Genomic DNA, 27,651 nt, shown 5'->3' with positions numbered 1-27,651 from the left:
ACCCCCCCCCCCCCGAGCAACGCGAAGGACCCCTGAAGTAGCCCGGGGGCCAGCAGCGGGGGCCCCCGTCCTGCCGCAGCAGCAGCACCTCTCGCAGTCAAGCAGCGGGACTCCAGGCTCTCACTTCCCCAGCTGCTGACGTCAGCTGGCAGCCTGGGCTGAGCTCGCCGCTCCGGACATAGCGCCGAGAAAAATGCTGCTCTCCGTACCGCCAAGGGCAGGAATCAACCCATACAACGGCTATAACAGCAGAAACAGCAAAAAGGTAAAGGCTTTGGTGATTTTCCCTTTATTCTCGGCTTGTTCGCCCTGCAGGGCAACACGCCCGCGTCAGTCGCGACAGAAAAGGGGCTTGTGACAGTGAGCTGCAGTGTCCTTGAAAAGCGAAACGTACTGAATTTAAGTTAAAGACTTCGCGGAGTGGAAACAGCGTCCAGAGCCGCCGTGCTCCGCCGTACGTGTAGGTGGGACAATTTGCTACACCGCTCGGTCCTGTCATGTTTGGACGGCTGCTGTTTTATTTAGTCTGCGTGTGTAGCCTACTACAGTGAGGATGTCGATATGGCTCTGCTCACTCATTTGAAAAAAAAAAAAAAAGTCAATGGTGGAGAGCAACTTTTATGGGTAACTGTGCCGCGTCGGGATAGCGCGTCTGTGGCTGGATGTGTTTGTGGAGGTGGGGGTAGGGTGGACGGCGGGCTGACGGAACATGTTACAAAATGAATTCTGCCTCTTCCTCCACGAGCTCCGGACTCTCTTATCCACTGTTAAATCAGCCCTTTCATTGTCTCCGCTGCCGCGTAAGTTTGCAAAGTTTTTTCTTTTTTTCTTTTTTTTTCTCGTTTCCCATCTGAAAGCGGAATATGCCCCACCCCTTGAAAAATCCCACCAGACCACGATGACTACATTCCCAGAATTATGAATCGCGCTCTCGTGGTTACATTCGCTGTTGACATTGTCACCTTTGTAACTAGCAGACTGTGTGAGGGAAGGATACAAACGCAACAAATTAAACACCGAAATTACACAATTGCTTGAAAATGCTAAATTATTTGGGTCACTGATGGCAGACCTGAATTTTCACTATTTAAAAGAAAACTTTTTTTCCATTTGAGGTTGCATGTATCATGTGTCTCCTCTCTATGGACCAGAATGGCTTAGAGGTGATGGGACAAGCTCTTTCATTAAACATGGCGACACAATGCTGTGATTTCACAGTGTCTCCTCCTGTCCTCCTGTCAGTCTGCCTGCTCCTGAACTCTTTAGCGGCATTTTGCAAAAGTATATTGACATATTGTCTTTCTGTGATCTCGGGCACCGCCTGGCTGCTCATCCTCCCAGATCTGATGTCAACATTAGTGCCTGTCTGAGGAAAACAGCATTGTGCTTGAATTGTTTGTTCGACACACACACACACACACACACACTTTGTAATTTATTTTAATGAACTCGCATTGCATTTTTAGATGTACATTTATATGCAGTTCTTCACTTGATCTATTACTAAGTCGATTAACCTCATTTTGTTCCTATGAGGAGACTGTTTGACAAACAATTCCTTCCCTAACTATCAAAGCATACCATTTTTAGCTCAACAGAGACTGATAAAAAAAATGTTGAATGTCACTTTTTACAAGGAAGTACACTGTATGAGCAATCAGGAGGACAGTCTTGTGAGTGTCAGCACTTGCAGTTTCATTTGGTCCCTGTCGTTTCTGGCCATATGTGTAATAAATGTACCATATAATATGATTAAAGTGGCCATTTTCTAGGTAACCATTCGATGTAGACACAGTGTTTAATCGATGTTCAGGAATGACTATATGTTCTGATGAGATTTCAAGTGTTACGTATTAAATGAGCTGAAAGGGAGTGTCTCGCCCAATATCAACTAAGTTCTGTAAGCATTAGAGCTGCAAAGATTAGCTGATTAATCGTTTAGTTGATTGAAAAAATAATATTCTCTTTTGAGAATAGATTTATCATTTCAGTCATTTTTTTGAAGCAAAACTGCCAAACCTTTGCTGGTTCCAGCTGTTCAAATGTGAGGATTTGTTGCTTTTCTTTGCCACATATATCATAGTAAATATATCTTTGTGATTTGCACTGATGACAAGCAATTTCTGGTGTGGTGATGGGTGTTTTTCACTACTTTTTAATATAGGATTAATTGACTAATCAAGAAAAAAATCTGCAGATTAATCAATAATGAAATCAATGTCAGTGGCAGCCCTAATAAGCCTAGGGTCACTCATTGTTGTTTGATATATCAGAAACTGGCTGAGTTAAAGGAATAGTTCAACATTTTGTTGCAAGTTTTCTTGCTGAGAGTCAGATGAGATGATCGTTACCACTCGAACGGCTGTAGGCTAAATAGGAAAGCTAACTTAGCTTAGCACAAAGACTGGAAACAGAGAAAAAGTTAGCCTGGCTCGTTCAAAGGTAATTAAGTCCACCTAAGTGTTTTCCCCCAAAATGTTGAACTTTTCCATTAAGCAGAAATTAATGCAGCACCAGGGCAGTTATGTGTAATTTAAGGATGAGTCTGTCATTGGAAGGACAGCGAGACCCTCACTTTTGTGCTTTTTGGTGTTGATTGCCTATAACAGGGTTATTATACAGTCCATTCAGAATAAGTTCAATCTGTTCTTTAGATTATCTTAAATTATTGAGTTATATATGTACAGAGGATATAAGGATAGAGGGTGTCGTCTATGTATGTTGTAAACATTGTAAAGCCCTTTGACTTGATTTGACTATATACATTATGAACATCTACAACATACAAATGAAGCATGGAAAAAAGGTATTAAATAAAGAACGTAAAAGGCAGTAAGGTTTTGTCCTCCAGTTGTTTTAGTGGTCCCAAGCTCCTCTATCCTGTGGAGCTAAAGTTCACAGAGAGGTCAAGTTCCTGTGTTGTGATTTTTAACATTTCCTCCTCCCACCTTCACTTCCATCTCGCTCTTTTTATCTCTTGCTCACATTCTTCCATACCTGGGCTGCACGAGTACACAAAATAAAAGTCTGAGTCGCAAAATAAACACACCGACGGGTGAGAAAAGCGCTCTTTGTGTGTGTGTGCGTGCGAGGTGATTACCCTCTACGTCTAAAAGGTGTTTGGTTTCTGTTGTGCTTAAAGCCAGCTGCTCCTCCCCTGACTCAGCACCTCATTTCCTCCCTCAAATAAATAGAATTAATGTTCTCAAATCAAATTTGGTAGGTTTCCGTGTAAAGCTTCCTGGATGGAAAAATAACAGGAGGCGGCTTGTCGCCTCTCAAGGTATCATGCGTCTTGCTCAGGGCCTCGTTGAGCGGCTTGTTTTTGTACTTGTCAATCAGATTTTTGTTCTCATCCTGGCGGGAGTCCTTTTCAACAAATGTCAACTTAAAGCTGTGATTTAAAGATCCGAATGCCTGAACACGTACTCTCTTGGATCAAAACACAGCTAGATATGAAAATAAAATGCAAGAAAGACATTAACTGGAGCATTAAATTGTCACAGGAATGTATGAGGTTTCACTAAAAAGGCCACTCAGACATGGCAGAATAGCAAGTGAAACCTCCCATGCTTCTTTAAATCAGTGATTGCACCCTTTCAGTCTTTCACACGTCACCAGTGTTGCCCAATTCTTGCCTCATGTGAACCAAGTATTTTTTTTTTTACTTTCGTGACATTACTCTTTGACAACACTCAGAGTTTGACTGCTGTATTTGGCAGCAGTGGGATTTTTGTAATTTAAAACAATGCTTCCAAACAAAAGGAGTTTGTTCAAACAGCTCACACATTGACATACAGGAAAATAAAACATTTAGGAAAGATTGATTTTCACCTTGTAACTTAAAAAAAAAAAGAATAAACAGGCACATTCAACAAGAGTTTGGTTGGTAAAGCTCGTTCGTCATGTCACAGATCCTGTGCTTGTGGCTTATGAACATGTATTCAGTTTCTGTAAAAGTCACACAGAAAAAAAATCCAATATACTATATATTACTGTATATTACTGTTACTGTTGAAAAAGACCTTTGAAATGGAATAAAACCAAAGTCATTTCAGGAGAAAAAAGGTGGCTGCACACAATAATGGATTCATCTAATAATTGTGGCAGTTACTGTTTGACCTCCACAGTAAAACTTGACCAGGTGAATCAAATCATGCAAGTCGCAGGTAAACTGTCCAATCACAAGGGTTTCTTTTAAGCAGCCGGCGATTAATCACTCTGCTCTCAACACTGGAGGCAGGAGCATTTTAACTACACACGCAACCTGCAATGAAACCGTATTCATTAGTAAATCCCTTTTCACTCGGTTGAGTTTACCCTTATTTATATGCAGCTAGAAAAAGGCTTTTGATGAATTGAATGTAGACATTTGAAGCATATTTCATTTAAATTGTTATTAATTAATATTGTCTTGCTGCCGAAGATGGATCATTGGTTATCATGATGAATAGTGTGCTGACCTGGACACGAACGTGTGGAAAATCTGGCATTAGGATGAGACAGAAAATGCAATGACAGATTTATATTACTACAAAGAATTTGGAGATCAAGTTCAAGAATGAAAAGTGTGCAAAGGACAGGGAGACGTGCCACGATACTGAATGATGTTGATGTAGTATTGACATAGATATTAAATATTGAATTGTTTAATATTCGCACACCAATATGTGCGGTTATTGGTGATCAGAAGTAGCACACACCATGATGTCCCTGCTGTAGCTCTATAATATAATTTACATTTCAAAAGCCAATGGTTGTTACCGTGGCTGTTTGAACATGCGGCTGCTTTTCTTGATTTCCAAAAGTCCTTGTGTGACCCTGCATGCTTGTAGTTTTCTTACAGGATAGTGCTTATGTCAGAGTTGTAGTCAGCCACTGTCTGATCTCAAAAGTCATCAGTCATGTCAAATGTCAGATGTCAAGTGTCCTTGGATTGCACCAACGAGGGGATTTTTCCTAACAGTTCCAGATTGTATTGGTTTTACCCCGCAGCGATAGTGTAACTTTGACCAAAAAAAGTAGAGCAAACGAGATGTTCAGTGTTGATTGATTACTGCAAGTCTGTCAAACACGATTCAAGTCTGTGCAAGTATATTTTGCTATCATACTGACACGAACTGAAACCAACCGATGTCTGCGAGGTGGAAAATCAATCTAAAAATACGTGTTTGTGAAATGTGTTACCAGTAATGTCAATTACACAAGGTTTGTAGTAAATGGACAAAAACTACCTGCTTTGTCCTTTGAACAGAAATTAGAAAGCATGACACTGAAACAAAAAGCTGAGCATCCATTTAAAACATTTAACATTTGACCACACTCATTCATTGCACCTCATTATCATTCCACCTAAAACATGCACTTTCTAAAGATTGTAATGAGTGTTTCTATTGATGAGTGTTTTGCACCTGGGTGTTCAATGGAGACTTGACTTCTCCAGCAAACAGGGCAACATTTAATAGTGATACAACCAGCTCATTTGGAATAGGAGTTGTGCATTTAAAGCTTCATCAGTCAATATTTATTAAAGTGGAATCAAATGATTTTGTGTACGTAAGTGGAATTTTCCTTGCAGTGACGAGTCCTCAGCTCTGCAAAGCTTTTTAGCCTTTTACCTTTTTTTTTGCTTGCACGTTTATAGTGTGGTTGAGTCTTACAGCTCTCATTAATCCTATTTCCAGCAGCAGCAGACAGTTGTTCTCAGCAAACAAGCTCTGATAAACCCACTGTACACGACCTGCCCAGCACCAAACAGCAGTTAAATACAAAGATACTGACTAGAGTGACTAAAGTAAACATTGGTAGGATGATCCAACCTTTTCTCTCCCGATACCGATTTCTCAACTACTGATCCAATGCCAGTGGTCTCTTTTCTAAAATTTGCCTTGAACTCAATGGAATCATTTGTGTGTAAGGTAACACAGGGAGGCTGTGGCACTTAATATTGAGTTGGCAGGCCGTTGCAACTGAATGAATGGAACTGATACACATTGAATAATTACAATGACAACATTGAAGAAACCCAATGTCAGCACCAATCTGACATATCTGATCAGTGCGTCCCCTAAATATTGGACTTACATTCATCAGGTAGCCAGAAACATGCCTCCAGTGGGATAATGATGTTGCTCTGTGGCTGTTGGATGTGAAAGTAGGTAATTGCTAACACGTTAGCCATATAATCTTTAATGCAATGGACTGTGTGTCTGTCAGATTGTAATCGAGTGTGCGTTCCCCTTGGTAGTCAGTAATCATTCAGTGCAGCTTTAAGTGTGTCACTGACTGCCAGCAGTAACATTATGTACAAGTAGCCTACAACCCTACAAGTAAGGTCTCAATCACTGATTTGACCTTTTTAAAGTCCAATTTAAAGGCCATTATGAATTGAAGAAAATTGAAAAGGAAGTCAGACTTTGCTTGTAAACAGCGACCAAACAGTTGCAATAAGTTTCAATCTTAAGGAAATCTTTGCAAAATTAATGGACACTTCCAAATATCGATATTGGTATCTGCCTCAGATATCCAGTATTGGTCAGGGTGAAATAACAACATGATCATTTTGCTTTAGTTACAGTTTTTTTATATGCCAAAGATAATTGCTGTGTATGAAAGGCGCTGAACACAAATATGCTTGTAAATGCAAAGTCTGTGACTCCACAACAGGAACATTACATTCACAACATGCTGTCTTTTGGGCTACTTTTGCGTTTGTGTATTAAACCAGCTGTTCCGCTGCAGTGAGTCTATCCTCACTGAACTCTCCTGTACAGTCACCTTTGTCCCGCTGGCCCTCTGCCAGGTATATGTTCTATCTCTTTGTTTAATGTGTCAGATGTTTTGGATTGGTCCCCAACTTCAGTGCCAACCGCATGAACCAGCCAAGGTGAACAGGTAGAGAGGGAGACAGAGTCCTTGGAGAAAGCACAGCTGTCAGAAATCTGATGCCAAGTACCGCAGTGATGCCAGACACTCGGTGTGCCTCACATTTTGTTAGATCTCTAGCTGAGCCGAGGGCCAGTGTTTGTAGGTATCTGTTTCCAAGCCCAACAGCTCAGGGGCCACCTGACCCGGCTTGAAAGCCATGCATGCCACGTGCACTTGCACTGTGCATCAAGGTGCGATCAGCAACATTAAGAGGCAGACAGTTTGAAGACTAATAGGTGCATATAGGAAGACAAAAGGCTTCGAGACAGAAAGGAAGGAGGATTCAGGAACGAGTCCAGACGTGACTTCGGTGTCCCTGTCACCTGGTTGGAATGCAGAGCTCCTCATTCAAATGGCTGTGTGATAAGATCAGGAGCAGACACAGAGGATTTCCTGCCTGCCACCATACTGCAGCTTACTGCTTTACTAGACACACAGTCCTCACCTAAGCCTCTGCTAACATTAAAAAAACCTACCATTCTATTACTTTCATTTTCTCTATAAGGCCTTGTTGGTAGTTAATACAATTATGTCGGTATAATTTTGATCAACAAGGAAAAGAGGAAATTATTTGGTTTTAGAAATCAAATATCTATTTATTCATTCTTCAGACATGGAGACTTTAAATGTCGAATTATTTCTCCCATGACTCATTTTCCTTGTTGGTCCTAAAGTGGAGCTGCATGGTGCAAAGCGGCAGCTCAGCAGCGTAACTCTATACAAGCTGGAAGCTGCGTCCTCATTCAGCCAGGCTATAAATCTGTGCATTAGCATGTTAAGTCAGTCAGCTGGTCAGAGTCATGGCTCCTTCCTTCCCGAGGAGAAGACAGGCACTCCAGTGGGGAGCAAGCAGGCAGGACATGGGAAGGCGGGCAGACCCCCCAACAACAGCCAGGAAATCCAAGGAATTCTGTGGGTCAAACTGGGGTCGACTGGAGAAACCCCACAGGGAGAGACAGAGATAAAAACAGAGGTGGAGTGAGACTAAAAAAACGGATGGACTAGCATTTAAAGTGATCATATGAATGAATCACTCCTGATAACTTGAAATGTACATTTCTGATGTGTTGAGAGGTTAAAGTCAGTCAGCACCTACAGCATGCTGTATTTGAGACGCTTCCTGGCAGCTTCAGAGTATCGCTGTAAGTTTACATCAAGACAGAGGAAATGGTTTTATTTATAGAAATGTTCTTGAATTTTTATCTTTCGTTTGTTCCTAAAAATATCCAGTGATATTTCTGGGCCTTTTGTCGTGAACGGTTCAGCAGAGGAGGAGAAATGTCACATTGAAAGTGTTTAAATCTGAACTGAACAAGTCATCAGAATTGAGTAGGACTTGCGCAGGCCTCTTCAATCTACAGTGATCCATGATCTATCTGTTTTGTTACATTTCAATTTTAAGCGTGAATCTCTGTTGGGAAATTCAAACTCTTTTAAATGTACATTCTCATTTAGTGTGTTGTCCTGAAGCCTCATCAAAAACCCATATGTTGCTTCTTGAGGTTCAGGTTTCAAATGCTTCCAGGCTCACGTCAGTGGTAGGAAATACCTGACTGTAATGCTTGGACTATCTGTTGAGATTAGAAAGTCCTCAATTGATTGTCATTAAAATATGAAATATAATGGAAGTAAACAATGGAAGAAAACACATTTTTTAATTAACTTTGAAGTTAAAACTGATTCTTTAGGTGCAGATCAACTGAAAACTGCATGTGATCAGCCTGTTGCCTTTTTTCTGGAGCATTAATTAGAGCATTAATGTTTGAGTAAATGATGTACTCAAATGTTAAATAGCTAAGGATTGAATTAGAGCTTAAATGATGAGTTGTTTAATCGATGAGTCAATCAACGGACAATGAATTTACAATTTTCATAATTGCTTAAGTCATTTGTCAAGCAAACATACCAAACTTTCACTGTTTCCATTTTCTCAAACATGTGCATTTGTTGCTCTGTGTTTTATGACATTGGTAACATATATTTGGGTCTTGGACTGTTGGTGGTCGGACCAAATAAAACAATTTGAAGACATCGCTTTGGCTCGCAATAATATCCCAGAGGTAGGAACTTGGTTTATTGCAGTCCTGGATTGGATACATGATTTCTTTCTTTCTAATCTCTAAACTTTCTAAGCTGATCAACTAATCCAAAAAAGAAAATTGCAAGAAAATTATGTTTCAGCATAGGTCTTCAACAGAAAACATGTGAATCAAATACATAAGGATGTTGAAATAGCCTGAAAGGTAATCACTGAACCATATCACACTGAGCCATATATCACTGTGAATGTAAAGCTACCTAACAAGAAATAACAAGTTCAGATTCCTTTTTATAATAAAGATCACAAATAATATATTTTGACTCTTAAAGATTTTCTACACTCAAGCACACTATAGCGGTATATATGTGTGGTTGCAGACTGATGATTTAAGGGGTTTTGTTGCAATGATTTGCTCCCAGTACAGTCTGGAGCTTGATTGGGACTTGGCACTCTGGTAAAGAGTGTGTGAATGAGATTATAGGTCTCTGCTGTCCTGCTCTTTCATTCACAAATTAGCTGCCTCCAAAAACGCATTCGTCATGAACTACACTGTGACAAGATAGATAAACTCCTACAGGCTGGCTCGTGCTGTATTTGTATGTTGTCCACTGGCCCTGAAAATCCTTTGGTGTGACAGAAAGGAACAAACCCTTTTTTTAAATTAAATGGACAGGGCTTTTGTTATTATTCAGATTTACCAGGGGTGGACATAATAAAAGAAGCATGTGTACAAGATAATGCATCTCAAATTCAATAGCTCTGCTACTAATACTTTCTTTGAGAAGCTTATTATGGACCATTTTTTGTTGACACTGTCAAAAAGACGTTGATTTTTAGGCTATAGTTTGTTGTCTTGCGTTGAATTCAGTGCAAAATTTCCATCTGGATCTTTTTCATTTTAAGCAGGAACGAAATCACACATTTTGGGTCGTTCTAGTAGCCAAAGAGTTAAGATGCATACCGGATTATAACCACATCCAAATACAGTATGTATGTTTATAATTTTAAAAAGAAGAACTCACAGAATTTTATGGAAAAACGTATAATGGACATTTAGGTTGATAACTGTGTTTCATCATAGTTTCTTGACATGACAAAAGCAACATTGAATACATACATTGCTTTATGTTATTTGATGTCTGGGTCTATGTGTACATCCTGCTGTTTATGGCTTTTCACTTGTGGACTGTGTAAATATCCCTTGAATGAGAGAGATGAAAGGAAAGAACACACACGCCTCTTTTCTTTGTTTTACTTTTGAGCAGGTCGTGTCTCCATCTTGCCTAACATGAACAAACACATGCAGACTTTTCAGGTTTCTTCAGCAGTAGAGGAGGATTATCTTTGGAGAAATGAGCCTGTTGTTGAAGCGGCTGCCATCCTGCTGGCAAAACAGAGGTCAGAGGGGCTGTCTCAGAGGGGCTCCATGCCTTATGGATGGTGTCTAATTAGCCGGATTGGTTGATGTTGCTGGTGGTCCTGGTGTGACCGTGGCTGGCTCCCTGCTGAGCTTTTCCCAAACACCACCAGTCTGATCAGTGACCCTCTCCTCTCTCATGAAATTAACCCGTTGTCCTCTTGTCACCTCCGTCCAGCTGGCCTCTCAAATGAGAGATGCAGGCCTCACGGCTCTGAGCTCAGTCGGAAAGCATATTTGTTCTTATTCCTTCATGTGCAACATTGAATTAAAGCTTTTGGTTGTTAGATGAATGTGATTAAAGTCAAAACAGACAACATTTTCCAGTTCTGGTGAGCCTGTTCTGCACTCAAGTGTTTCTATTTATTGCCTGAGTCTTATTTGGAAAACAGCCAGAAGATCTATTCCTGGAGAGAGAGAGGTCGTTTTTGACAGGCAAAGTGATAATGAAACCACATTTATCTCAATAAAAAAATATTCCTCAGCACGGTTACACAATCTTTTGTTTGATTTCTCCAAGGAGAGCCACAGTCCCACAACGAGATGAGATGATGTTCTGGTTGTTGCACAACGGCCTTTCATGTTCCTAGTGGTGAGTCATGGACTAGTTTGCTGCCATAGTTTACGACTAGTATTCACCGGCACTTAGTCCTCGCAGACTGATGAAACAAAACAACTCAACGTAAGAAATGAGTAGGAGGTTCAGCCGTGGTTGAGGCGGACATCAGATCATTACAGATGGTCACAACATGAGCATGTTACTATGTGTTGTCATGTAGTAATAAACTCCTGGTGTGCTGTTGTTACTCTTCTCTTTGAATTCTCCTTGTTTCGGCTTTGTTTAGAAAAATGGGCTTTGTGATGTGGCCTGAGCTGAACCTACTCAGGATCTTGTTAACTGTTAACCTCAGCTGCTGTTTGAGAGGGAAATGTCTGAAGGGGCGCTGTTGGACCTGAGGCTTCTGCAAGTTTAGGATGGATAGAAATAGCAAGCTTGAACAGATTGCAGCGATTCATTTAGAAATACTCACTTTTCTATGTCAAATGAGAGAAAGAGTTGCAGTATGTATAAAAAATGTTCATATCTAGTGTCTTATTTAATTCTGCATCTTCAGACTGTTATAATGTTAGTTTTAGATCTTTAGAGCTTTGGATTTGATATGCACCGCAAGATTTTTTTGTGGTTCCAAAAGTAAAAAAGTTACCCAACATGGAGAAAGCATAAGAGGCCCCTTTTCCCTATATGGAGTAGGCAGCCAAGAGGCCCCGCATTCCCCCCAGAAAGCAGTATTGGTGAGTGTTGACATGAGGCCTGTATGATATCATTTTTCGCAGCTCCCACATAATCATCTGTCTCATGCGGGATTACTTTCTATCTCTCTTGCACTCCTTTGGGTTTTTCACACTTTGAATAATAACTTCGCTGTACCAATGTTTGCTGGTGTTTGAACATATGGAGTATTTTGGCAATGACTTCTGTTGTGTATTCATACGCAGTAAACTAATTTCTTTCTTGTTGCAGCAGGCATATGTGTCCTCCGGCCACCAGATGGCGCCCCCCAGTCCCAACACCAACAGTAGTAGCAACAGCAGCGGCGGGGGAGGGGAACAGCTGAGTAAAACTAACCTGTATATTCGCGGCCTCCATCCGGGGACCACGGACCAAGACCTGGTCAAGCTCTGCCAACCGTGAGTAATTTTCAAACTTGTTGTTTCAATTAGATTTATGTACATTTCCGTGCCGTAACTATTTAATGCCAAAACAGTCTCAAGGGAACAACAAGACTCTGGAAAGTCAGTATTCCTGGCTGTTATTCCAAGATAATATAAAATATAGTATACCAAGAAATATTCAACGTAACGTCACACAAAGTAATACCTTCTGAAACCACAAATTGTCAAAACATGTTGATTAATGACTTTAGAGGCGATAGTAGGCAGATTTTTGCACTTATGAGAGAGCCAGGCTAACTTTTTCCCCTGCCTCCAGTCTCTTTGCTAAGCTAAGCTAATCATGTCTTCGCTCCAGCTCCACAAGATAGCAAATAAACATATTTCCCAAAATGTCAAACTATTCCTTTAATGACAGTATATCAGGTGGATAGGCATTTTCTAATGTCTGCAACATTTTGATAATGTGTAAGCTATGTAGATATAAAGGCCAAAGGTAAAATATGATTTAGAAGAAGAAACAAATTAGGTAAGATGCTGACGGTCTGCATCAGAGCTTTTGGTTATATTTGAGCTTCAGAGCGACGTAAAGCAATTGTTTGTAGTACAGTGTACATCTCTAAACATGTAAAAGTCATTTGTTTGTGTTAGGATTGTGACAGTTTGGTTGTTTAACATTGATCGGATCAAAAAGGCAAAGGTAGAGGCCTCACTGTAAGTTATTGTCCTTTAATACTGAATGGGACAATAGTCTGACTATAGCGGGCAGTACATTCCAGTCCACCTTAAGTGGAACAAGTTTTCTTTAGATAGTTATCTTTGACGCTGCATTGGAGAAAGAGTCATGTAGAAACTAACTTCTCAAGAGCAGATAACATCTGTGCTGTCTGGAGCTATGCTGTTCATCTGTTGTACACATGAAATAAATAGTTTAAGGCCATAATTTGATGTTCAGAAAAAGGAGCTGTTTCGGCAGGAAGGAAGGAAAAAGTGGTTTGTGAAGAAGGATGCTGAATTACCACAACTAAAGTCAGTTTGATTAAATCTTGACAATCACAGGAACACAAGAAATTGTCAGCAAAATAGTAGAGCCATGGAGGGAAATAGACAAAAGAAGGAACCAGTGTGGAGAGTCAGGAAAAGGACGGGATGGGGGTAAAGAAGGAGGGAAGGGGCCGGAGAAGGGTACGGCATGTTGCCACCTCATGTCCTGATCTAACCTTTCACTTTTTGTGAGGCTGACTTGACTCACCAGCCGTGAAGTAAGACTTACATACCCCTAAACAAACTTTCTAGCCTCTATAGTATGTTGACGCTACAAACACACACACACACACACACACTAGATAAAACGTAGTAAAAAAAAAGCACCCAAACTGGTTTTGGCTGCTGCAGGTCATGCTGTATGTCACAGAAGTGATTTGTGAACTGTAACCATGCATTCGTCATTTTCTCGGGTCATTCACAGTAACAGCACGCCTCCCTGAACAAGCACGGGCCATAACAAATAAAACCTGACTTGATAATACTAACACCACAGCCCCTCCCTCAGCAATATTTGTGCTTCGTTCTCCATTTGACCAATTCTGACCCTGTGTAAGGAAGCCTCGGAAACATCAAATCCACAGAACAAATTTACACGGCTCGTATCTGATACACACATTGTCAAAGCTGGAACAATCAAAGAAAATGTGAAATCTGCTGTTGGTGTGTGAAACACGGGGACTCAAGTGTAAAAACAGGGGATTGACAGAGAAGTCATTGTGGGGTGGTAGAGGAGTGGAGAGAGGACAGAGGCTTTAGGGGTGAGTGGGAGGGGCTGAAGGGAAAACTTAAATGAGAGGGAAAAGAGTAGCATGGCCTGCTGGGAAAGAATGTCAGATGGCCGTATATGGGTCAGAGCTGTCTTTTAAGTCCCCGTGGCCTCCACAGTGTGGTGGGCTGCTGTTCTGCTGCAGAGGGGCTGAGGTAAGTGGAGGGTCACACATTCACTGCCTTCAGACCTTTGAACTCTCCTGGCATCTCTGTTAGGGAAAACATGAAACACAGCTTTTGTTTTTCTTTGTCAGACCTCCAATGAAAACTAAAGCTGATCAATAGGATGTCTGTGTTTTTCATTCTGGCGGGACGAGCTTGAAATCAGGAAAATCAGTGCCAGCGTGGAAGTGACTGTTATTGCTTTATTTTTATTATTGTGTCGTGCCACAAGACAAATTCATATAAGCCAGATCCAGAACTATACTACTACTAAGTATTCCAGGCTTTGGAGACAAAGTTAGCAAACTTACACACATCAAAATTAAATTACGATTCCAAGTTCTGATCGTCTGCGCACCAGAATATTTCAGCGCATTTGTACTGTGCATACCTAAATCATTATAGTATGTACAGTGTAAAAGAAAATGGGACTCACTTCTCCCAAATCACACACCGGTACAATCTGTTTGTCACTGAATGATTTTGAATCTGTCAACCTCAATGGCCAGAGGAAGAACACCAGTATCTTAACTATGCACCTGAAGATCTTCGGTTTCTAGATAAGCAAGATGTAATGTATGAATACATATGTTTGACATACATTTATATCCTTCATTTTGGTTTTGACAAGATATTTTGAACCATTGTACCATGTGTTTTGAATATTGGACTGTTAAAACAATAAGGGGAAAAAAACTAAAATAATAATGAAATATATTCCACAAAAATATTCAGGTTTGCACTCACAGCATACGTATGTGTTAATCGTCAATCATCAACTTGTACCGAGCTAGAAACCAAATGTTTGTCTGTGCAGCCATTTTCTTATCAGACTAAATTTAATAAAAGGTTTCGAAGGAACACTGTCTCTAAAAAGGATGAAAACGGCTTAAAGATCTGTCCCAGAGTGCTGTGTGTGTGTGTACACAGTACAAGGTCTTCCAAAATATTGCATTCTGATGCTTAATATCAGTGAAAAGACATGGCTCCTGAAATTGCACTGCTGTACTCAGAGAAGCAGAGAGATGGCTAAATGAAATGTAAAATTTCAGTTGGACTTGAATGGGTTAAATTGTATCAAGCCTGTGTATATATATTCATGCCTAATGACCACTTTGCAGCTCTTAGATGACAGTGGGAAACTATAAACATGGCATGCAAAGGTCATCTGGCTATTTGGCAATGGGTGATGAATCATTCATTTCTGCTGTGAGGAAGTTTCCTTTATAATATCGCTATTCTTCATGTCATAATTCACAATAATCAAGATCAGTGAGTCCTGCATGTGTATTTTAGTGGCATAAATGAGTTGAATTGTGGGTTCATAAGGTAATACGGTTAATACACATCCACTTGTGGCATATTGTGGTAGCTTGTTCACTTGTAAACCTGCTCCTGTTTTTGTTTCCTAAATAGAGATGCATGGCCTGAATGTGTATGTACGTTTTGGGAACTTGGAGGAGATATGGCCACAACAATTTAGCATAAATACTTAAGACTCTGGTGTCAGTCGTGACCGTCTAGTCGGATCTGAGTCATCTGGGCAAATGTCCACTGAAACTAGGTGGGAGTGTAGGACCCAGCAGTGTGCTGCGATGTGAGGGTGGAAAAACAGAGAGAGGGAGAGGGACGTGGTGGGAAGGAAGGCGAACCAGAGGGGTGAAGCATCAGGTTACAGTGTACATTCCGCCCAGACGCCATGTCGCCCAAACAGAGGAACACCAGCCTCCCTCACTGGCTAAATTCACCAGACAAGGGCAGGTCTATTATACTCTAGTGCTGATGCACCGTCTTATAACTCTGCATTCCATTAGCCTCCGCATCTTACATAACGCTTCTCATTTACTGCTTTTAAAGTGATTTTCATACCATGTTTTATGATACTGCATCAATGCATTATTTGTTTCTCCTTTTTTACTGATTGGCCATAGTCATGTTTCTCTATTGACAATGGCAGACTGAAATAACAGGTTAGGACACTAGCTTGTGTTTCATACACCATCAAGCATATTTTCTATTTGCGAGTCAGACACTGCCACTGACAACACTTTAAAGCTTCATTTGAACCAAAAATATCCGATAGCAGAGCTGTATTTAGGAGAGAGGTGTGTGTTTGTGTGTGTGTGGTAAAGACAGGCCTGGAATGAATTGTTTTTGGCCCTGGGGTGCTGTCTCCTGTCTGTCGACAACAACGCCAGGGAAAAGAGTTACTGTAACAACCTCCACCGGCAGACAAAGACAGAAGGGTGGAGGCAGACAAAGTTTTCTGTGACACTTGATTGACACATTTGATTGCGTGAAGTGAGTACGTATTCATGTTTACACCTGTAGTCATGTATCCTGAGGAATGGCAACAGGCTTGGTATGCACATGGTAGGAGCAGATTCCTCTCGTTGCCCCATAGTCACCTCATCCGTCATTGATCCTGTTTTCTGTATTCTTTTCTGTCCCGGAAGGTATGGCAAGATTGTGTCAACCAAGGCCATCTTGGATAAAACCACCAACAAATGTAAAGGTGAGTTGTTTTAAGTTGGCATCATGATTTTCTATCACTTATTTCACACCGTTTAGTTATTGTAGGAGTATTTCAACATTTTGGGAAACACACTTTCACGCTTTCTTGCTGAGAGTTGGATGAGAAGATCGGTATCACTCTCAGGTTTGTTTGCTAAATATGATGCTACAGCAAGGCGACGGTTAGCTTAGCTTAGCCTAGCCTAAAAACTGGAAACAGGTGGAAAAGGCTAGCTTAGCTCTGTCCAAAGGTAAAAACATATCTAAAGCTCATAAATTAACATGTATATCTTGTTTGTTTAATCTGTACAAAAACCTTTGGACAGAGTCAGGCAAGCGGTATCCCCCTGCTTCCAGTCTTTCCAGTCTAAGCTAAGCTAACCGTCGCCTAGCTTTAGCTTCACATTTAACAGACAGATATGAGAGTGGTATCAATCTATTTTACTATTTAACTCTCAGCAAGAAAGCGCATAACTTCAAAACTAAATAGCATCACAATTTTAATATTTGTCTATTTTACAGGGTATGGCTTTGTGGACTTTGACAGTCCAGCAGCAGCACAGAAAGCTGTTACAGCTCTGAAGTCCAGTGGGGTCCAGGCTCAGATGGCCAAAGTAAGAATAAGCCAACTCTTGATCAGCTCTGTTTCACATCCATTACTTCTTTTACCCCCAGATTCACCAATCACTATTTGTTAAACTTGTCAAGGTCACCTTATGTTCCAGTCTTGTTTGGCTCCTCTCCAAAATGTATTGATCTCCAAAGAGCCACCTGCTAAACTTTGACCACAAAGAGTCATAGTCCCTTTCTCCACACACTCGCCCTCTCTATGATGTCAAAGGTAAACTGTTACATGCAGTGGCCTGATTGGCAGCAAGTGTCTTGTTGGCAAGAGTTCAAATCTCTCCTCTGACTCATCTCAGGTCACCTCAGCTTTCTCATCTTCCTCGACCTCACTGTAGCTTTCGACACCATCAACCACACCATTCTTCTCTCCTGCCTTGAAGTACTGCCCTGTCCTTGCTAAAGTCATATCTATATAACAGTTCATCAGCATCAAAAACAGCACCTCTTCCACCGCTCCTCTGTCCTGGGCATCCCCCAGGGTTTGGTTCTTGGTACCCTCCTGTTCATCCTCTATGTGCTGCCCCTTGGCAACATCAGACGTCGTCATGGTCTCCATTTCCACTGCTACGCCAATGATGTCCTGCTCTACATCTCCACTAAATTCATCACCACTCCAACCCACAACTGCCTCATTGACATTAAATCATGGGTGCAAACCAACTTCCTCAAACTAAACTGTGATAAATCAGACATGATCATCTGTCCCAAAATCTGCACCAAAACCACTCACAACTTCTGCCTCACCTTCGATAACTCCACTCTGTCTCCCTCCCCACACTTCTGCACCCTCTGAGTCATTTTCCACAGAAACCTTTCAATTGAGCACCACGTCAATCAAATAACCAGAATTGCCCTTTTCTGCCCAAAAAACATTGTCTCCTCCCATCAGTCTCCTTCTCTGCTGCCGCAACTTTGACCCGTGCCTTCATCACATCCAGAATTGATTTCTGCATCAGCATTCTTTATGGCACATCATCCAAAGTCCTTAATAAACTGCAGAATACCCAGAACTCTGCATCACCCCTGTCCCCCAACCGACGATCCAATTGAGAGTCCTTGTCCTCACTCATAAAGCCCCAGGACCCCTTCTACCTTACAGATCTGCTCCACTGCCACACTCCTTCCCACAGCGCCTGCTCCTCTGATGACAACCTCATGTCTCCACCACTCAGTCCAATCACTGGACCTGGGGCGACAGAGCCTTCTCCATAGCTGCCCCCTCCCTCCCTTAACTTATGTAAAGTGTCTTTGAGTACCCCAAAAAGCGCTCTATATGGAATGTATTATTATTAATATTATTATTATTATTATTATTATTAAGATAAACTCTGGGGAGGCTTGTGTTCCGTCATACTTCATTAGCTGAATCTGTGCCCATAATGGACAGTTGTAGGAAGGATAACTGTTGCAAGCAAAATGGCTCCCTTAATCAGTTTTTGTTATTTCGCCACTCTCTTTGCTTTGTTAATCCTTTACTGCCTTCCCTTTCATCCTCATTTTGTCTCTTTCTTCATCGCACTCCTCGCCACCTTCTCTCTTCGTTCCCCTCACGCCCTCGTCTCTGTGCTTGTGTATGTTGCTAACCTGCTCCTGTTGTAGCGCTTGTTCTGAGCTCTTTGTCCAAGTGTCTGCAGTCAAAGCAACTCTTGTCGGCCCATTAAGCTGATCCCTCTGGCTCTCAGGCTCCCCATTGAGGGAACCCAGGGGAGGGTGCCACTACACCCACTGTCAATGGGACAGGCACAATGGGCTGGCATTGTCCATCGTCTGGGCCCAGGCCTGGGGCTGACACCAGCACTTAATACACTCCACCCCAGTGTCCCTGCCCCCTCCCCCTTGTCCTGTACCCAAACAGACCCAACTGCAATGTAACACCAGGGTCTCCCTCAGCCCAGCCCTGGATAACTGTAACAGATCCACGCTGCCAGCTGACCTGAAACAGTCCAGTGCAACTAAACCCCTAGTCTAACTTCATTGCACCTCCTCTCTAATGCTGCCACACAATCCTGTGTATCTCAATACCCGAAAAGTGCAACTGGACACCAAGACCTGACTCACCCAGACAACATGTGCCCAGTCAGAGGTGTTGATAACCACTATAAAAACCTAAATATACACAGCTGCTTCAGTCACTGGGTTACCTCCAGTCAGAAAACTGTCAATAAAAGTGCAGTTTCACCTGTTTGCACGTTCACCATGGCTGCTGCAGAGTGTTGTTCACAAACAGAATGAGCCACACCTTGCTCTCACTGTCCTCAAGAGTATGCTCAGTCCCTGAACGGGCCACCCCAGCCCCCAGGCCGCGGACCCAGAGGAGCCGTGTGCGTAGGGATGGGAACCATGGCAGAGTTAAAAATAGATCCCTTCTTACTTCCCAGCACCTCCCTGTTCAAACTCAGACGTCAGCTCGCACGCGCTGCCTCGACACACGAGCAGGCAACACACAGTGACACACCTCAACAGACATGGCTCACCTAGGGCCTGGCACGCACAAAAAAATGCACTGTGATGCCTCAGCAAATGCCATTTGCATGTGCCTGGGCTGAATCCAACAGCATTTCCATATCTACCACCAAGTATGAGTATGACATGGGATATTGCGTGTATTAGCTGAGGTAAAGGTATTTTCTTTGTTCCTTTTGTCACTGAGCCTTGAACTCCATTAGTCTCGCCTGCAGTGTGCCGCTGTGTTACATAATGGTCGTACTGCCGCACCCAGAATGACGACTATCACAGAAAATAAGTTACCTCTTCTCCAGGTGGCTCACACCCAAGAACACAGGCTACTCATGTAGACAGTAAATCTTTTTTTAAGATGTTGCTGTTGACAGTGTGTCAACCTGCACTAGCTTCTGGATCCTGGCTGTCTTCTCTCCGCTCGGGTCACACTAGTTCAAATGATTATTCCTTAAATAGTTTGATGCACAAATGAAAAAAATGTTGTTATTTGTAGGTTGCAAAGCGCTCTGAGAGCAATAAGAGTTAGGAAGAGGGGACAAAATGGAGAATGATAGAGATAAAAGATATTTTGATGAAAGAGAAGAGCCTGTTAATCAGCAGGCACTCAGACATCTTCTTTCCCTTCTTTGCTCTCTTCTGCCATCCTCTTCTTTCATTACCTAAATTACTCAAGATTCCCACTACTTTCTGTCTTGTCAGTTCTTCCTCCTACTGTACAAAATATCAGCCTTCATTTCTCCCACCCTCCCTCTGCTCTATCCTCTTCCTTTGCTCTCTGTTTTCCCTTCCCGTCTTTTTAGCCCAGCCTCTTTTCTCCTGGTTGCCAGGCTCCTGTTGCTCTCTGTACTCTTTAACTTCATGCCTGGCTTCCTGTCTGCTTCTGCACAGTCACACACAAGGTTTCACTTTCAAGCTAGTGCCACGAAATAAGCCTCTGAATAATCTCTCCTCTTTCATTTACATGCAGCTATCAGGATCTCTTAATTAGACAACATCCCTTCAAAATGTGTGACTTTATCTTTGCAGGCAAACTCATATTTGCACGTGTTGGTATATTTATGTGTGCATGTGGATTTTGCCTTAGTTGAGGCAATGACACTTGCACCACACAGGTGACAAATTATTCAGGGTTTTAGTTTACTGGTCTAATTGCTTAAATTTTTTTTATCCGTAACGGATCCTATTACAAAATGATGCTTGACATGGTGCACAAATATGATAAGGCATTAATGTGCCAAGAGGCAGGTGTTGATGGAAAGACAGGTCACACTGCTGCCTACACAGGGATTTCTGCTGTGTGAAAAAGATTTTGAAAGTGACAAGAAATGTTCCATTCTCAAATGCAAATACATTAGCAAAGATGTTTGTGTTATGCTAAAATGAATGCACCTTAAAAAAAAGTAAATCGAAGTACTTTGGGCTTGTATCCTCTAGTAAGACACCTGAAAGCAGTGAAGTAGTAAATTAGATAGGTACCAATAAAGCAATGGTTTCAGATGCAATGATCTCTTCATGTAGGTCCAAACAAGATCTGTATGTGAACTGATTTTCTTGTCCTCTAATTGCACAGCAACAAGAGCAGGACCCCACCAACCTCTACATCTCCAACCTGCCAGTGTCTATGGATGAGCAAGAGCTGGAGAGCATGCTCAAGTCCTTTGGCCAGGTCATTTCCACTCGCATCCTCCGAGATGCTAACGGGACCAGCCGCGGAGTGGGATTTGCCAGGTAAGACTGGAGCACCCTGACATAATATACTACTCCATGGTGGTCGTAGGATGATGAATTGAATACTGTAAATAAAAAGTAGTCTGTGCAATTCTGGCTTCTGTATTAGATTTGACTTTGAATTGACTTTGTATTTTAGAATGGAGTCCACGGAGAAGTGCGAGGCCATAATTCAGCATTTCAATGGCAAATTCATCAAGACTCCACCGGGAGTGCCTGGTGCGTAGGAATGTTTGTTTTGTGTTATAGGAACCTGATATTGTTGTTGTTGGTGCCAGAGCTCAGTGTTTTTTGTTCCCCGCTGTGATCATTGAATTCACTCTCTTGTTTGATGTGTTGCTTTCACAGTGCCCACAGAGCCCTTATTATGTAAGTTTGCAGACGGAGGTCAGAAGAAGAGGCAGAACCAGGGGAAGTACCTCCAGAATGGAAGGCCCTGGGCTAGAGACGGAGACGCGGTGAGACGAGCTTTAAAGTTAACTTCCTGTGTTACATTTCTTGTGGGAGATCACAGCAAGAACAAACGTTTTGAATTTGATCATTCTCACTGTGTGCTATCTGGCTGTCTGAGTACACACTGCACCGGTGTTTGCATGACCTCACTGGTTCTGAATCCTGTGTATTGTTTTCCCAGGGAGGAATGACGCTTGCGTATGACCCCACAGCCTTACAAAATGGGTGAGTGGTATGCATGAACTGACTGAAAACAGTCCCAACCCTCCAGGAAAATAAGCGTTGTACTCAAACTCTAGTAAAGTGCTGCCCTCTGCTGGGCATTGCAGGAACACAGAAATGTTGTTTATGTGGTTGGAGACATACTGCAGATTGTTGGCATGGTGTGGCTGTCTTTGTGTTTTCTTCTCACTTTGCTCTGTTCGCCAGCTTCTACTCCTCACCCTACAGTCTGGCTCCAAACCGAATGATCGCCCAGACCTCCCTCTCACCCTACATGCATTCTCCCGTCTCATCCTACCAGGTGGGACATTTCATTGTATTTATAATTCAAATTAATTTATCTTATAGCCATACTGAATTTTTTAATCTTCCTCAATGTCAAAACATTTTCTTTCGCTTTTTGGTGCCGAACCCTTCATTATGTCCACCTTATGTAAGTTAACAGACACTCAGGGAGGAATCTCTTCGGGTTCTGCTGCCTCTTCTCATGAACCTTTCTCTGCAAACTTACATAACAATGGCTCTGTGGGGACTGTGAAAGCAACAGATGACCATTACAAATGAGTTTCATGATGTGTTTCCTGATCCATAGGTACACAGCCCGTCCTGGATGCACCATCAGTCATACCTCATGCAGCCAGCTGTGAGTATCCCTCCTTCACCACCTTCTCCTCAAATACCCCATTTACACTTTATGTGCCTTGGGCAGATCGGACAGCTATCAGATGGCAAAGTGTAAACTCAACCAAGAAGCAATCGAGACGGACTGATATCCATGTGTTCAAGCCATCTTGGGAGGTGGTTAGTGATTGTTTGTGTGTGTTTCTATGCATCCACAGGGTACAGTTCTTACCCCGACTATGGATCACGGCATGTCCATCCAGCCCACGTCCATGATGGGACCTCTCACCCAGCAGCTAAGCCACCTGTCCCTGGGCAGCACGGGCACAGTCAGTACCAATCACACACACTCACACACACACACACACACACACACAGATATGATGCACAAGGCAGAAAATTGTCCCTATAGCTGACTGTCCTGAAATTCACAAGCTCAATTATTCATGTCAAATACTACACACAACTTGTGTTTTCCTCTCTGCCTTCCCTACAGTATATTCCGGCCAACACAACTATGCAGGGGACCTACATCCCCCAGTACACCCCAGTGCCTCCCTCCAGTGTCCCAGTAGAGGTATGAAGCTAGCCTCAACCTCAGCTGCTTACATTCAGTATTTCCATAATGTGGATGACTAATAATTAAAACTCCTTAAAGGGACGTATTTACTAAAACTTGATGCATCTGTGTGCTCACACATGTGTGCTGTGTGATCACCTGGCGTGCTTTTAGCTTTTAGCACGCCAAGTCTTACTCGTATGTATTTTAAGGAGTGGCAGAGTTGAGGCACAAAAATAGGGAAGGTGATTATTCAAACTGACTTGTTTACTGAGCTGGACAGCGGCCATGTGCCCTGAAGGTGTGTGTGTGGTATAACATGACAGGTAGAAGCAGGTGTAGTGGCTTTGAGGATTTCTGTATTCTATAAATACAATAAAAAGAAGATTTTGTCTTTCTCAGAGGCCAGAGAGTGTTGTGATGAACAGTATTGACTCATGTCCTATTTTGGAACAATGAAACAGAAACACAGGATGAGCAGAAGTCATGCCGTTCCTGGATTTTTCTTTGCAGAGAAATGTGATGGGGCTCAGACAGATTTAAAATGATTATGTATTTCCTCTTTTTGTTGTTATTGTTGTTGTTGTTGTTAAGACCCACCATCCATTTTCTGGGTTTCAATGCAGCTTAATTGTATATATATATATATTTTTTAGATTTTTTATTATTTATTTATTCGAATAATTTTATTTTAAACATTTTTTTAAATATTTGTAAAATTACACTGTGCTTTAGCACCTGCTGATATCTAGAAAGAAATTGTGTAAAGAATGCATTTCTGTCTTTCTCACATTTTCCTTGAATAATTAATGATAACTGTTTATTACTTAATGAATGTTTTAATATATATTACTTCCATTTTTCCCATGTAACTCTCCTCTTGTCAAATAGCGCAGTGTGGGTCTATGTTAGCTCCTCCATTATTCAACTATCAGAGCCTTTGCCACTCAATCAATGAGAGTCATTTCATGGAGACTTTTGGCTCAGACTCCGCGGTGTGTGCGCTCCGGTGCTGCAGCAGATCCTGGCTGAGCGCTCTGCAGGAGGGCGTCTGAGCCTGCGGGGAGTCTTGAGTCATTTGTTGGAAGGTGGAGCTCAGTGGTAGCGGAGCCTGCAGGATGAGCAAGAGACAGTGAATGAGAGAAAAAAAAGGGCAGGTTCATGAATGAGAAGAGGCACAGTAGAAAGCTCAGGACCTCAGGCTGTGATTGGATGTTTGAGATCAAGTGGGAGGTATGAGAGGAGAGGAGAAGAGTGTGAAGGTAGAACTGAGTCGATGAACTGCAGCCACTCCTTAAATCATAGCACATGGTAAATGTTAAGCATGCTTCTTAGTAAATACGTCCTGCAGCATGCACTGGCTTGTAGTGAACAGATTTCACCTGTTAAACCTGACGGTTTTTCTTTAGTTTGTCCACTCAAAGGCAGATCGTCTATTTGATTCAATGGGGAGGGCAGTGGGAAAATACAGGCTGTCTTCTTCTCTGGATCTTGTAATAAAATCAGTTTAATTGTCACACATTGTCATTAATCTGAATAACCCGTCCTCTTTTTTTAGGAGAATGGTGGTCAACAGCAACAGGTTGCCATGGAGACTCCCGCAGAACACACAAACTACTCGTACCAACACACCAAGTGAAGCTAAGGTAGAACAGTGACCGTTTCTCTGCTCTGTCCTGCAAATCACACAAACGTAGGCTGATGTTTTTAAAGTCACGATCGGCAGGACTGACATGAAAAATAACACTGATTGTGTTATTGACGATATTTAAAACAAACAAATTCAAGTCAGGACACATACTGGTCTGATTGGAACATTAATTAAACAATTAAATAAATAAAAAAAGTGGGGTGATGCATCTTGTCTGTTGGCTAACGACTGACGCAAATGATTACTTACTTACTGTTGACTTTTTTACCTTCATATTGAGATGTATTAAAGTCACTGCTGCATCAAACCGAAGAGAACGAGAAGATAAGATGGGTGTATATGCCCGATAGCACATAAAGGACATACTGTAGTGTTGAAGGGATAATTTGACATTTCGGTTATGCTTATTTGTTTTATTGCCGAGAGTTAGATGCGAAGATGCAGTGACTTCTTGAAGTCTTGTTGCCACTGAGGTTGCCTGGCAACCAGCAGGGATGCTTATTTAAACAAACGAGATATAACTTTTTAATTATTGAGATTTAGAGGTGCTGGTAGGCAGATTTTGTTACATTAGGGCAGAGCCAGGCTAGCCGTTTCCCCCAGTTTCCAGTCTTTATGCTAAGCTAAGCTAACTGGCTGCTGGATCCTTCATATTGTACGGACATTCGTGAGAGTGGTATCGATCTTCTCATCTAACTCTCTCTCTTTACGAAAAAGGCGTACTATTTCTTTACGAGTCAAGTCTGCCGTGGCTGCTTCATTGTGAGAGAGTCAGGAGCAGATTTACTGCCAGTGAGGGATTATATTTCAAGCAATTCATTGTTCATGCTGAGAAGCTCAAACATGTATTAAAATTTTAGACACAATGAATGATTTAGACCATATTAACAAAATGCATTTATGTATCTATCTGAAGAAACCCCAAACACAAGTCATGTAGTCAGTGTCAGAGCGTGATTTGTTGTAATAAAAAGCTTGCTGTACTTGTGCAGAAAGCAAAATGGCTGCTGTGGTCTAAATTCATCTGAACAATGAAGTTAAGCATGTTCAGTGTGTCAATACTGAGTTGTGTGTGTGTGTGTGTGTGTTTCAGCTCCCAGCAGGGTGGGGCCGAGGGCACGAGATGAATCCAACCAAACAGGATTTAGCTGGAAGAGAACTGTGCTCCATACCATCACCAAGCACCCGGACTTGAACATGGATAACAAAAGGAACATGTGTGCATGTGTGTGTTTGTGCGTGTGCGTGTGTGTGTCTGTATTTTTATTTTTATTTTTTAAAGAAAAAGGACAACACTCACATCATTGGACTTTCCTGCTCACATCCTCAAGAGTTGATCAACCAAAGGTGGGAATCTTCTTCACAGAAGCTTTGATCTATTTTGATAACTGAAAAAAAAGGAACATAACGAGAAGTTAAAAAAAAAAAAAACAAAGAAAAAAAATTTAAGAGAGGAAGAAAAGACACAGAGCATTATTTTTGTGCGCGTAATATAACAAATTCTTATTTTTAAAAAAAGAAAAGCATTCTGGACGTTTCAGGGTGATTCAAGGAAAAGTTGAAACACAACGTGTCTTTTTATTTTTTTGTAAAATATGCAAACTTTTATTTTTATTTCCTGATGTCTGTTGTTTGACGTTCTATTCGCAGCAGCGGGGGCAACACTTTGTACAGATTTAAAAACTTACAAACACTTTTGCTGGTCTGATGTGTCGAGTCATTGTAACCGCGGGAGGCAAACCGTTTAAAGCTACTTCTTCCTGTAACTGCTGCAGAGATTTCTATTCATGCACACATGATAAGAACATTGTTTATAATGTAGTCAAATTCATTTATTTTTACTTTAAACCATTTCTTCCATAAGTGAACAAAAGACAATCAATTATTTCTATTTATATTTGAATTATAGTTCTATTTTGTAGAGTTTTTAGATCATTGAAACATACATTTATAGAAAAGACGTTTAATAATTTAATACTGTAGGCTATAAAGACATGATGAGATGGATCTTTAATAGGTCTTTACCCCACACATTAATCATGAGCTCTAATATTTGGCTCATGCAGATTATCCTTTAGTAGTTTTGATGGTTGGATGAGTTCAAGTCCTGTACGCACCATCAAAAACGTGCTAACAGTCGTCCTGTTTTGTTATAATGTGACTCTGTGTTACGTCCGTGTCCATGAGAAGTGGTTTTAAGCGGTTTTGTAGTGGCAAACCTTCAGGTATCATTAAATTAATCCTCTGTCGAAGGGATGAGGTGAACATGCTTTCGATCTGAGCAGATAGATTATGTGTACAAAGAACAATGCAGTTACTAAATTAAGATATAGTTTCCAAGCAATGAGGGAAATCAAATAGAAGACTAACACAATCCCTGAGAATAATTAGAAAGGAAAGGGAGCGGTGAGTCTTTTTTTTTTTTTTTCAATGCTGCTGTTGTCACCTGGGTTTGATTCTATGTCAGTGATTTTTAGTTTGTAGAAAGTTAAATGTTTTTCCTTTTGTCTGTCACTTGAAAACCTTAGCTAATTTGCCTTATTTTTGATGAATTTATCTTTGAAGTAGATTTTTAGCTGTAGAGTTTAGCTTTTTATAGAGAGTAGATGTTAGTTTGTTTTTTCTCTGCGTAGGGATTGATGCTGTTTTATTTCTTTCTTTTGTGCACATCAAGTTTTCTCTTTTTGTTTTGTTTTCACAAGAATCTCCGTTCCAAATCTTGTGTCGTCTGTCCTCATATCGGGCCTGTTTGTAGAGAAGCCTTTCAGAATGGAGAGCTGAAC

The 27,651-nt window shown here is 41.5% G+C and overlaps 1 protein-coding gene across 3 annotated transcripts; it reads left to right on the top strand.

The window, feature by feature from the left end:
• The first annotated feature begins 141 nt into the window (after positions 1 to 141).
• Positions 142 to 26,652, top strand: LOC139282386 (RNA-binding motif, single-stranded-interacting protein 2-like). Of its 3 annotated transcripts, none has more exons than XM_070902070.1 (14): positions 142 to 265; positions 11,908 to 12,074; positions 16,490 to 16,548; positions 17,070 to 17,161; positions 21,205 to 21,362; positions 21,502 to 21,581; positions 21,711 to 21,817; positions 21,997 to 22,040; positions 22,245 to 22,338; positions 22,630 to 22,680; positions 22,877 to 22,987; positions 23,155 to 23,235; positions 24,776 to 24,863; positions 25,962 to 26,652. In XM_070902070.1, exons 1-13 carry the CDS (start codon positions 194 to 196, stop codon positions 24,854 to 24,856), a joined length of 1,197 nt encoding a protein of 398 aa, XP_070758171.1. In that variant the 5' UTR covers positions 142 to 193; the 3' UTR covers positions 24,857 to 24,863; positions 25,962 to 26,652. The 3 variants fall into 3 exon arrangements, with proteins under 3 accessions (XP_070758171.1, XP_070758170.1, XP_070758172.1); XM_070902069.1 differs by having other exon boundaries at positions 21,711 to 21,820; XM_070902071.1 differs by lacking the exon at positions 23,155 to 23,235 and having other exon boundaries at positions 21,711 to 21,820.
• The last annotated feature ends 999 nt before the right edge of the window (positions 26,653 to 27,651 follow it).

The sequence above is a fragment of the Enoplosus armatus genome, chromosome 3 (assembly GCF_043641665.1).
Source record: "Enoplosus armatus isolate fEnoArm2 chromosome 3, fEnoArm2.hap1, whole genome shotgun sequence".
NCBI lineage: Eukaryota > Metazoa > Chordata > Actinopteri > Centrarchiformes > Enoplosidae > Enoplosus > Enoplosus armatus.
Note: the sequence above shows the minus strand (reverse complement) of the source record. Positions and strands in the feature narration are given on the sequence as shown.